Genomic DNA, 12357 nt, shown 5'->3' on the forward strand with positions numbered 1-12357 from the left:
GCAGTCGCAAAACCCATCAAGCGCTATGATGAAACTGGCTCTCATGAGGACCGCCACAGGAATGGAAGACCCAGAGTTACCTCTACTGTAGAGGATATGTTCATTAGAGTAACCAGCCTCAAAAATTGCAGCCCAAATAAATGCTTCACAGAGTTCAAGTAACAGACACATCTCAACATCAACTGTTCAGAGGAGACTGTGTGAATCAGGCCTTCATGGTCGAATTGCTGCAAAGAAACCACTACTAAAGGACACCAATAAGAATAGACTTGCTTGGGCCAAGAAACATGAGCAATGGACATTAGACTGGTGAAAATCTGTCCTTTGGTCTAATGAGTCCAATTTTTTTATTTTTGGTTCCAACTGCTGTGTCTTTGTGAGACACAGAGTAGGTGAACGGATGATCTCCGCATGTGTGGTTCCCACCATGAAGCAGGAGGAAGTGTGATTGTGTGGGGGTGCTTTGCTGGTGACACTGTCTGTGATTTATTTTGATTTCAAGGCACACTTAACCAGCATGGCTACCACAGCATTCTGTAGATATGCCATCCCATCTCATCTGGTTTGCGCTTAGTGGGACTATCATTTGTTTTTCAACAGAACAATGACCCAATACACACCTCCAGGCTTTGTAAGGGCTATTTGAATGAGTAGGTGTGTGTCCAAACTTTTGACTGGTACTGTACATATCTACCAAATTACCTTGTACCCCTGCACAATGAATCGGTTCTGGTATCTCGTGTGTATATATCATTACTCATTGTGTATTTATTCTTTGTGTTATTATTTTTCTATAACTTCTCTTTTTCCCTCTTTGCATTGTTGGGAATAGCCCATAAGCATTTCACTGTTAGTCTACACCTGTTGTTTACGAAGCATGTGACAAATATTTGATTTGATTTGATTAGACTTTACCAGTAGGCCTATGGTCTAAGGATTCTTTTCAAGTACCCCTGTGGATAGGCCAAGTACTCCTGGTTGGGAACCACTGGTCTTTATTACAGTCTACTAGGCCTGTTTCCCCAGGTCATGTAGAGAGTGCTTGATTCGTCATTATTTCCACAGACCAGGAGTTTTGAGTGATCCAGGAACATATGATATCATAAATGTAAATATATAACATCACCATTTACATTTCTCCAGCCTTGCAGGTGTTCACGTCTTTATTGGTAGTGACTAACAGGGTATGTTGGGGTGTCAGAGTGGTGTTTCCACAGCGATAGCAGGACACTTCCTATTAAAGGCTAGTTAAAGTGCCGTTAACAGTCTCAGGCTGTCCAATCAGCACTTGTTGCCATGGTGAAGTACTGTAGACACTATGCAAAGCCTGGGATGCACAAAGGGGTGCACGTGCAGCTGTAGGCCATAGGGTGACTGGGTGATTAGTATAGAATGGTCAGGACTCTCAGGGCACAAGACTCTGACTTTGATATGTCCATCACAAGGAGTCTTAGAGTAGGCATTAAAGCTATGCAGTGTGTCACAACAGAAGCCGGGTCCCAGATTGGTTTGTGCTATATAGCCAACTCATGTCAGTATACATAACCATCTGTACAGCTAACTCATGAAGGCATGACAGTGACCATACGAGGTGACAATCTGAGACCAGGCTACCATATCAGTATATACAAAATAAATGTTTTAGCAGTTATAGAGACACAACTTGTGTCACAGACTTATAGGCCTAGTCAATCATGGTTTGTTCTTTCCTACTACAGTACAAGTTTATTTGTCAAGTCGAGACAAGGCATGGATTTCACTACTTAAACTAAACAGTGGACAATGTTGGACACGATCGTTGTTGGTTGAAGAGCCTCCTCTCCCTCTTCCTGTCTCCTCTCCTCTGCCACCCTGTCTTATTTATTCTACAGCGTGAGATGGCTATAGTTCCCTGGTTTCTACCTTATGATGTACATACAGTACCTTTGGAAAATATTCAGACCCCTTGACTTTTTCCACATTTTGTAACGTTACAGCCTTATTATAAAATGTATTACGTTTTTTTCCCCTCATCACTCTACACACAATACCCCATAATGACAAAGCAAAAACATATTTTTATACATTTGTGCAAATTTTTTACAAATAAAAAACAGAAATATCACATTTACGTAAGTATTCAGAACTTTTACCCAGTACTTTGTTGAAGCACTTTTAGCAGCGATTACAGCATCAGAGTTTTCCCCCATTTTTCTCTGCAGATCCTCTCAAGCTCTGTCAGGTTGGATGGGGAGCGTTGCTGCACTGCTATTTTCAGGTTTTATCGACCCAGAGAATTTTGTTTCTCATGGTCTGAGAGTCTTAAGGTGTCTTTTGGCAAACTCCAAGCGGGTTGTCATGTGCCTTTTACTGAGGAGTGGCTTCTGTCTGGCCACTCTACTATAAAGGCCTGGTTGTTGGAGTGTTGCAGAGATGGTTGTCCTTCTGTCCTTCTGTAAGGAACTTTGGAGCTCTGTCAGAGTGACCATCGGGTTCTTGGTCACCTCCTTGAACAAGGCCCTTCTCCCCCGATTGCTCAGTTTGGACTGGGCGGCTAGCTCTAGGAAGAGTCTTGGTGGTTCCAGACTTCTTCCATTTAAGAATGATGGAGGCCACTGTGTTTTTGGGGATCTTCTATGCTGCAGACATTTTTTGGTAGCCTTCCCCAAATCGGTGCCTCGACACAATCCTGTCTCGGAGCTATACGGACAATCCCCTTGGCCTCATGGCTTGGCTTTTGCTCTGACATGCACTGTCAACTATGGGACCTTATATAGACAGGTGTGTGCCTTTCCAAATCATGTCCAATCAATTGAATTTACCACAGGTGGACTCCAATAATGTTGTAGAAACATCTCAAGGATGATTAATGGAAACAGGATGAACTTGAGCTCAATTTCGAGTCTCATAGCAAAATGTCTAAATACGTATGTAAATATGGTATTTCTGTTTTTTATATTTTATACATAAACTGTTTTCGTTTCATTATTATGAGGTATTGTGTGTAGATTGCTGACTTTTTCATTTATTTAATCCATTTTAGAATAAGGCAGTAACGTAACAAAATGTGGAAAAAGTCAAGGGGTCTGAATACTTTCCGAAGGCTCTGTATGCAGTATTAAACCAGGGGAAAATTCAGCCTTGGCTTGGATCAAACACAATGCTCCCAGTTGGTTGTGTGTGTGTGTTCCTTGCCATCTCACCAGTTGCCGGCCACACTGTCTTTCTTTAGTGTGGGGTTACATTGTCATCTCCTCTTTAGTGTGGGGTTACATTATATTGTCCTCTTTAGTGTGGGGTTACATTGTATTGTCCTCTGTAGTGTGGGGTGACATTGTATTGTCCTCTGTAGTGCGGGGTGACATTGTCATCTCCTCTTTAGTGTGGGGTGACATTGTCCTCTCTTTAGTGTGGGGTGACATTGTATTGTCCTCTCCTCTTTAGTGTGGGGTGACATTGTATTGTCCTCTGTAGTGCGGGGTGACATTGTCATCTCCTCTTTAGTGTGGGGTTACATTGTCATCTCCTCTTTAGTGTGGGGTGACATTGTATTGTCCTCTGTAGTGCGGGGTTACAGTATCTCCTCTTTAGTGTGGGGTTACATTGTCATCTCCTCTTTAGTGTGGGGTTACATTGTATTGTCCTCTGTAGTGCGGGGTTACAGTATCTCCTCTTTAGTGTGGGGTTACATTGTCATCTCCTCTTTAGTGTGGGGTTACATTGTCTTCTCCTCTTTAGTGTGGGGTTACATTGTGTTGTCATTTTTAGTGTAGCGTTACATTGTCTTCTCCTCTTTAGTGTAGGGTGACATTGTATTGTCCTCTGTAGTGCGGGGTTACATTGTCATCTCTTTAGTGGGGGGTTACATTGTCATCTCTTTAGTGTGGGGTTACATTGTCATCTCTTTAGTGTGGGGTTACATTGTCATCTCTTTAGTGTGGGGTTACATTGTCTTCTCCTCTTTAGTGCGGGGTTACAGTATCTCCTCTTTAGTGTGGGGTTACATTGTCATCTCCTCTTTAGTGTGAGGTTACATTGTCATCTCCTCTTTAGTGTGGGGTTACATTGTCTTCTCCTCTTTAGTGTGGGGTTACATTGTCTTCTCCTCTTTAGTGTGGGGTTACATTGTCATCTCCTCTTTAGTGTGAGGTTACATTGTCATCTCCTCTTTAGTGTGAGGTTACATTGTCATCTCCTCTTTAGTGTGAGGTTACATTGTCATCTCCTCTTTAGTGCGGGGTTACAGTATCTCCTCTTTAGTGTGGGGTTACATTGTCATCTCCTCTTTAGTGTGAGGTTACATTGTCATCTCCTCTTTAGTGTGAGGTTACATTGTCATCTCTTTAGTGTGGGGTTACATTGTCTTCTCCTCTTTAGTGTGGGGTTACATTGTCTTCTCCTCTTTAGTGTGGGGGTTACATTGAAGAGAAGACAATCTACTGAATCAAAGGCCCTTTGATGGAATAATGTGTAACAGCGTTTTCCACATGGTTCTCTTCCTGTGCCCCTCTGCTGTGTGTGTGTATAAGTGTTTTTCCATATGGCATAAGGTTCTCTCCCTATGCCACCTGTATTGATAACAGCTGGGTGTGGATGGGAAGCTCTGATGGCCTCTACCTGGTTGACCTGGGCACCTCTGAGCTCCACATGACACTACTTTTCAGAGGTATGCTACTGCCCTCTGTGTGTGTGTATTTCTGTGTGTGTGTGAGAGAGAATGAATGATGTGTCGATCTTGTGGGGAAAGGGGAAGAACAGCTTGGAAGATGAATAAGAATAACACCATGTACTGTATACTGTACATCAGTTATGTCAGTATTTGTATTTATTATGGGATCCAGTATAGTGTGTCTCACTGACATATGTCCATGTGTATGATAGGTGTGTGTGTGTCTCACTGACATATGCCCATGTGTAGGATAGGTGTGTGTGTGTGTGTCTCACTGACATATGCCCATGTGTATGATAGGTGTGTGTGTGTGTGTGTCTCACCGACATAGACCATGTGTATGATAAGAGTTAGTGGAGATGTGTGTGTGTGTTTCACCGACATATGCCCATGTGTATGATAAGAGTTAGTGGAGATAGGTGTGTGTGTTTGCCTCACCTACATAGACCATGGTGTCAGATAAGTCCCTGAGATCAATGGTTTTACCCTTCAGCAGACATTTGTATTCCACCCTTATTATTTGTTAGCTATTATCCCACTCTGTCTCTCTTACAGACTACCCCAACTTGAGCATCACCATGGCTGGATCATGGGCCATGTCCCAAGGACTGGATAACAGTGTGAGTAAATCACTATTAGACCTGCTTCACTATTGTTTCACTTCACTGAATAGGAATTTAGGACAAAAGCAAGATGGAGGGGGAGGCAGACAGACACGGGTGTAATTCCCTGAAATTAGGCCTACCTTGCACTGTAACACATAATTGCCTCTCATTCATAACAGAAAAACTCACTTTCCTCCTGGATGCAAACCACAGGCAACCCTTGTAAAGCCTTTACATCTCCCATAGTCCTAGTCTCGTGAAACCATAAACTGCTAATTGCATAGTTACACTGAACCTACAGTATTTTTTATATGTGAAGTCTCTAAGACGCTCAAAATTAAGTATAGGGAACAAAAGTTTGAAAACAAGTGTATTTTTAAGAAATCATTTTTTGTATGGAGTAAAATGTCAGTTGTAAAAAAATCTATATTATTAAAAATGAGCAGCTTCCAATAGGTGTGGAAAATACTCAGAGGTATGGAAAGTGGACAGAATGGTGGAGAAATACAACACACAGGTCCTCTCAGAGCTAGATAAGATAGTGAGTAGTGTGTCTCACACAGCTCTGTCCTCTACATAAAAAAAATCAGTTATGACCCAGATGCAGACAACATCAATTAACAATGGTTTAATTGTATTTATTTTAATAACCTTTATTTAACTAGGCAAGTCAGTTAAGAACACATTTTTATTTACAATGACGGCCTAGGAACAGTGGGTTAACTGCCTTGCTCAGGGGCAGAATGGCAGATTTTTACCTTGTCAGCTCGGGGATTCAATCTATAAACTTTTCGGTTACTGGCCCAACGCTCTAACCACTAGGCTTCCTGACGCCCAAATAATCCAACAGGGGCAGGCAATAGATAATCCAACAGGGACAGGCCATAGACAGGTCAAGGCAGGCAGGGGCAACGGTAGCAGACGGCAGGCAGGGTCAGGGTAGGCAGAGGTCAATAATCCAGAGTTGGGGCAAAGGTACAGGTCGGCAGGCAGGCTCAGGATCAGGGGCATGCAGAGTGGCCAGACAGGCAGGGTCAGGGGCAGGCAGAGTGGCCAGGCAGGCTCAGGATCAGGGGCAGGCAGAGTGGCCAGACAGGCAGGGTCAGGGGCAGGCAGAGTGGCCAGGCAGGCAGGGTCAGGGGCAGGCAGAGTGGCCAGGCAGGCAGGGTCAGGGGCAGGCAGATTGGCCAGGCAGGCAGAGTCAGGGGCAAGCAGAGTGGCCAGGCAGGCAGAGTCAGGGGCAAGCAGAGTGGCCAGGCAGGCAGGGTCAGGGGCAGGCAGATTGGTCAAAACCAGGAGGGAGAGAAAAAGAGAGACTGGGAAAAGCAGGACACAAAAACGCTGGTTGACAAACAAGACGAACTGGCAACAAACAAACAGAGAACACCGGTATAAATACACAGGAGATAATGGGGAACATGGACGACACCTGGAAGGGGGTGGAGACAATCACAAAGACAGGTGAAACAGATCAGGGTGTGACAAAAAGATTGTCGCCTCTATAGTGTGGATCCCTGGCTATACATCCCTGACTTGTTTGGAAATGTCCCTTCTCTTACCACTTTGACTTGATTTACTACATAAATAGTAGGGATGTGACAAATGGAAATGTTTTCTTAACGTTTAAACTGCAGTTATTTTTTAAATCTGTTTTCCGTTAAAGCGATAAGAAAAATGTATAAAATGTGAATTCACAATACAGTTGCGTCGATGCCAGCAACAGTTTAGGTCTCACGGTACGTCCCTTTCAGATGGTTAAACATTGCACCTGTACTACCATTACTGTACCTAAATTCCACTTCACAAAGTTTGCATTTCCTTTTCATTTAACTTCTTAAAGTATTGCCATACAGCACCCCGCTCCTGTCGCTTGCCTTTCTCTGTAATCTTTTTCCAACTGTTAACGACGACGATGTAGTGGTGAAGAATTGATTCCTTAACTCAACTTAAAAATGCGGAATCTTAAGAGAATATTGACACTCAGAAATGGGAGTCAACTCTGGTGTTGACTCCCATTCCCGAGTGTCAATATTCTCTTAAGATTCAGTAGTTTTGGAATGGAGGATACTGATCAGTTGCCGCACTTCTGAGAACACAAACACTAATCTTTTTTTGAGAGCTAGCGAGGGATGGAAAAAGAGGGAGAGGCACAGTATAGGCAGGTCGGTCACCTGGCAGAGATAGTCAGAACTGTCCGCTAGGCCTTTCTATCTGCAATCAAATGCCGTATCTCGCAATTTCTTGCCATTCAATGTCTCACAACTTCAGTAAAGCAGGACCTATCATCAATGAATAAGCTAGGATACTGAGATGAGCGCGATGCAACACTTCGGTCACACACAGTAACTTGCAAACTATTATGGACTACAAAGGGAAGCACAGACGCGAGCTGCCCAGTGACACGAGTTTACCAGACGAGCTAAATAACTTCTATGTTTGCTTCGAAGCAAGCAACACTGAAGCGTGCGTGAGAGCAACAGCTGTTCCGGACGACTGTGTGATTACGCCCTCCATAGCCGATGTGAGTAAGACCTTTAAACAGGTCAACATTCACAAGGCCACAGGGCCAGATGGATTACCAGGATGTTTACTCCGAGCATGCGCTGACCAGTTGGCAAGTGTCTTCACTGACATTTTCAACCTGTCCCTGACCAAGTCTGTAATAACAACATGTTTCAAGCAGACCACCATAGTCCATGTGCCCAAGAACACCAAGGTAACCTGCCTAAATGACTACCGATCCGTAGCACTCACTTCTGTAGCCATGAAGTGCTTTGAAAGGCTGGTCATGGCTCACATCAACACCATTATCCCAGAAACCCTAGACCAACTCCAATTTGCATACTGCCCCAACAGATCCACAGATGATCTGTTGCCCTTTCCCACCGTGACAAAAGGATCACCTATGTGAGAATTCTATTTAAAAAAAAGAAGAAAGTATTTCACCTTTTATTTAACCAGGTAGGCTAGTTGAGAACAAGTTCTCATTTACAACTGCGACCTGGCCAAGATAAAGCAAAGCAGTGCGACACAAACAACAACACAGAGTTACACATGGAATAAACAAACATACAGTCAATAATACAATAGAGTGTGTGCAAATGAGGTAGGATAAGGGGGTGGGGCAATAAATAGGCCATAGTGGCGAAATTATTACAGTATGGCAAATTAAACACTGGGTTGATAAATGTGCAAAAGATGAGTGTGCAAGTCGCAATACTGGGGTGCAAAGGAGCAAAATAAATAACAATATGGTGATGAGGTAGTTGGATGGGCTATTTACAGATGGGCTATGTACAGGTGCAGTGATCTATGAGCTGCTCTGACAGCTGGTGCTTAAAGTTAGTGACGGAGATATGAGTCTCCAGCTTCAGTGATTTTTGCAGTTCGTTCCAGTCATTGGCAGCGGAGAACTGCAAGGAATGGCGGCCGAAGAAGGAATTGGCTTTGGGGATGACCAGTGAAATATACCTGCTGGGGCGTGTGCTACATGTGGGTGCTACTATGGTGATCAGTAAGCTGAGATAAGGCTGGGCTTTACCTAGCAACGACTTATAGATGACCTGGAGCCAGTGGGTTTGGCAACGGATATGAAGCGAGGGCCAGCCAACGAGAGCATACAGGTCGCAGTGGTGGGTAGTATATGGGGCTTTGGTGACAAAACGGATGGCACTGTGATAGACTGCATCCAATTTGCTGAGTAGAGTGTTGGAGGCTATTTTGTAAATGACATCGCCGAAGTCAAGGGTTCGGTAGGACAGTCAGATTTGCTAGGGTATGATTGGCAGCATGAGTGAAGGATGCTTTGTTGCGAAATAGGAAGCCGGTTCTAGATTTAATTTTGGACGGGAGATGCTTAATGCTATTCATTGACTACAGCTCAGCGTTCAACACCATAGTGCCCTCAAAGCTCATCACTAAGCTAAGGATCCTGGGACTAAACACCTCCCTCTGCAACTGGATCCTGGACTTCCTGATGGGCCGCCCCCAGGTGGTAAGTGTAGGTAACAACACATCTGCCACTGATCCTCAACACAGGGGCCCCTCAGGGGTGTGTGCTCAGTACCCTCCTGTATTCCCTGTTCATCCATGATTGCATGGCCAAGCACAACTGCAGACTTAATGATGGTGTTGGAGAGGACACAACAGCCTGATCACAGACAACAATGAGACAGCCAATAGGGAGTTCAGATACCTGACTGTGTTGCCAGGATAACAACCTCTCCCTCAACGTGATCAAGACAACGGAGATGATTGTGGACTACAGAAAAAGGAGTTCTGAGCACACCCCCATTCTCATTGACGGGGCTGTTGTGGAGCAGGTTGAGAGCTTCAAGTTTCTTGGTGTCCACATCACCAATAAGCTATCATGGTCCAAGCACACCAAGACAGTCGTGAAGAGGGCACGACAACTCCCATTCCCCCTCAGGAGACTGAAAAGATTTGGCATGGGTCCTCAGATCCTCAAAAAGTTCCACAACTGCACCATCGAGAGCATCCTGACTGGTTACATCACCGCCTGGTATGGCAACTGCTCGGCCTCCGATCGCAAGGCACTACAGAGGGTAGTATGTACGGCCCAGTACATCACTGGGAACAAGCTTCCTGCCATCCAGGACCTTTATACCAGGCGGTGTTAGAGGTTGGCCCAAAAAATGCCAAGGGCTCCAGCCACCCCAGTCATAGACTGTTCTCTCTGCTACCGCACGGCAAGCGGTACCGGAGCGCCAAGTCTAGGTCAAAAAGGCTTCTTAACAGGTTCTACCCCCAAGCCATAAGACTCTGGAACAGTTATTCAAATGGCTACCCTGACTATTTGCATTGTCCCACCCCAACCCCCATTTTTACACTGCAACTACTCTCTGTTTATTTTCCATGCATAGTCACTTTACCTACATGTACATATTACCTAAATTACCTAGACTAACCGGTGCCCCCACACGTTGACTCTGTACCAGAACCTACTGTATATAGCCTCACTGCTGTTATTTTATTGTTGCTCCTTAATTATTTATACATTTTTATTTTTTTCTTAAATCTGCATTGTTGGTTAAGGGCTTGCTTGTAAGTAAGCATTTCACTGTAATTCCTGTTGTATTCGGCGCATGAGACAAATAACATTTGATTTTTATCTGCGCATGTGCATGGGGCTCGCTTCGTGCTTCAACGCTCTTAGTTGTTGTGGAAATTGACCCACTATGCTGTTTACTTTCTGCATCTACATTGATTTTTCTTAACGTTAACACGGAACCCAAACCGCCTGCCGCGTGCTCCATCGTACATTAATTATTTTTTTACCCCCACACCAAACACGATCACGACACGCAGGTCAAAATATCAAAACAAACTCTGAACCAATGACTTTGGGGACAGGTCGAAAAGCATGGAACATTTATGGCAATTTAGCTAGATAGCTTGCACTTGCTAGCTAATTTGTCCTATTTAGCTAGCTTGCTGTTGCTAGCTAATTTGTCCTGGAATATAAACATTGAGTTGTTATTTTACCTGAAATGCACAAGGTCCTCTAGTCCGAAAATTAATCCACACATAAAACGGTCAACCGAATCGTTTCTTGCCATCTCTTTTTTTATTTTACCCCTTTTTCTCCCCAATTTCATGGTATCCAATTGTTGTAGTAGTTACTATCTTGTCTCATCGCTACAACTCCCGTACGGGCTCGGGAGAGACGAAGGTTGAAAGTCATGCGTCCTCCGATACACAACCCAACCAAGCCGCACTGCTTCTTAACACAGCACGCATCCAACCCGGAAGCTAGCCACACCAATGCGCCGGAGGAAACACTGTGCACCTGGCCACCTTGGTTAGCGCACACTGCGCCCAGCCCACCACAGGAGTCGCTGGTGCGCGATGAGACAAGGACACCCCTACCGACCAAGCCCTCCCTAACCCGGGCGACGCTAGGCCAATTGTGCGTCGCCCCACGGTCGTGGCCGGTTACGACAGAGCCTGGGCGCGAACCCAGGAACTCTGATGGCACAGCTGGCGCTGCAGTACAGCGCCCTTAACCACTGCACCACCCGGTAGGCCTGTTCTTGCCATCTCTCCTCCTAGGTTTTTTCTTCTCTTGACTTAATATTGCGATTGGCAACTTTCATAAATTAGGTGCATTACCGCCACTAACCTCGTTCGTCTTTCACTCCCCCACGTGGGTATAACCAATGAGGAGATGGCACGTGGGTACCTGCTTCTATAAACCAATGAAGAGATGGGAGAGGCAGGACTTGCAGCGCGATCTGCGTCACAAATAGAACTGACTTCTATTTTAGCCCTTACTAACGCAGACGCGCAGTGGGTGCGATAATTGAATAATATAGATTTCTAAATGTATTTTGCAACACGAGTGGTGTAGTCAGCCTGTTAATGTTAAGGATCCCAATTTCGTTTAAGTGTTTAAACGTTCACACCACTAATATATAGTACTTCTCATACAGTACATTTGTCAATGACCTATGCTCCTCACAGAGTAAAAGGGTTCAGTCACAGTACAGTACTCACATAATTTCATTTCTCTCTCCCCCTCCTCCAGATGATCTTTGTGGTGACCTCTCTATTTGAGGCCCTGGTGTCTGTATTGGAGGTGAGACTGCTGGGGTCAGGGTCCGTGGACAACCTCTGCCAGCACCTGGAGAGGCTCTCCGTCATGCCCAGGTTTGTATTTGTTTGTGTGTACTTCTGTTACCTTCTGGGGAAGACCCTGTTTTGGGTGGAGGCTATATCTGTATAGTGGACACAGGGTTCGCACTAGGTGCGTGAGGTGCTTAAAGTACTTGAATTTGGCACTCTGAAATTCAAGTACTGGCTACCTTGAAAATCAGAAATGACCTCAAGCCGATACTTAAAATGTACTTGAATTAAAATGAGAGTAGAACAGAAAATGATCAAATATATTACAAAAATATTACAAAAATGTATTGTTCTTGCTAATTAGTTTCCAGGCAGACTACCGAGTTTTACAGAACTGACTGATTAGGCGCCAAACGTCACATCTATAGCGTCCCCCAAACAAAAAAAACCTGACTCTCGGAGAATGAGTGTACAACTGGTAAATAGTTGCTGATATTTCAGTCAGATGTCTAGCTAGCC

At 44.5% G+C, this 12357-nt stretch overlaps 1 protein-coding gene and 1 long non-coding RNA gene across 2 annotated transcripts in view; one reads left to right on the top strand and one right to left on the bottom strand.

Moving 5' to 3' along the window:
- Positions 1-12357, bottom strand: part of LOC149974582 (uncharacterized) — a 133965-nt gene that overhangs the window by 16746 nt on the left and 104862 nt on the right. The window lies entirely within an intron of this gene.
- The window catches only part of wdr27 (WD repeat domain 27), a 152791-nt gene that overhangs the window by 6115 nt on the left and 134319 nt on the right, over positions 1-12357 (top strand). Inside the window, exons 9-11 of the mRNA XM_090212994.1 lie at positions 4563-4645; positions 5204-5268; positions 11801-11922. Of these exons, the coding sequence (XP_090069120.1) occupies positions 4563-4645; positions 5204-5268; positions 11801-11922 (270 nt within the window). The remainder of the gene's footprint in view (positions 1-4562; positions 4646-5203; positions 5269-11800; positions 11923-12357) is intronic.

Source organism: Oncorhynchus mykiss, chromosome 20 (assembly GCF_057628025.1).
Source record: "Oncorhynchus mykiss isolate SJ-2025 chromosome 20, ASM5762802v1, whole genome shotgun sequence".
Lineage (NCBI taxonomy): Eukaryota > Metazoa > Chordata > Actinopteri > Salmoniformes > Salmonidae > Oncorhynchus > Oncorhynchus mykiss.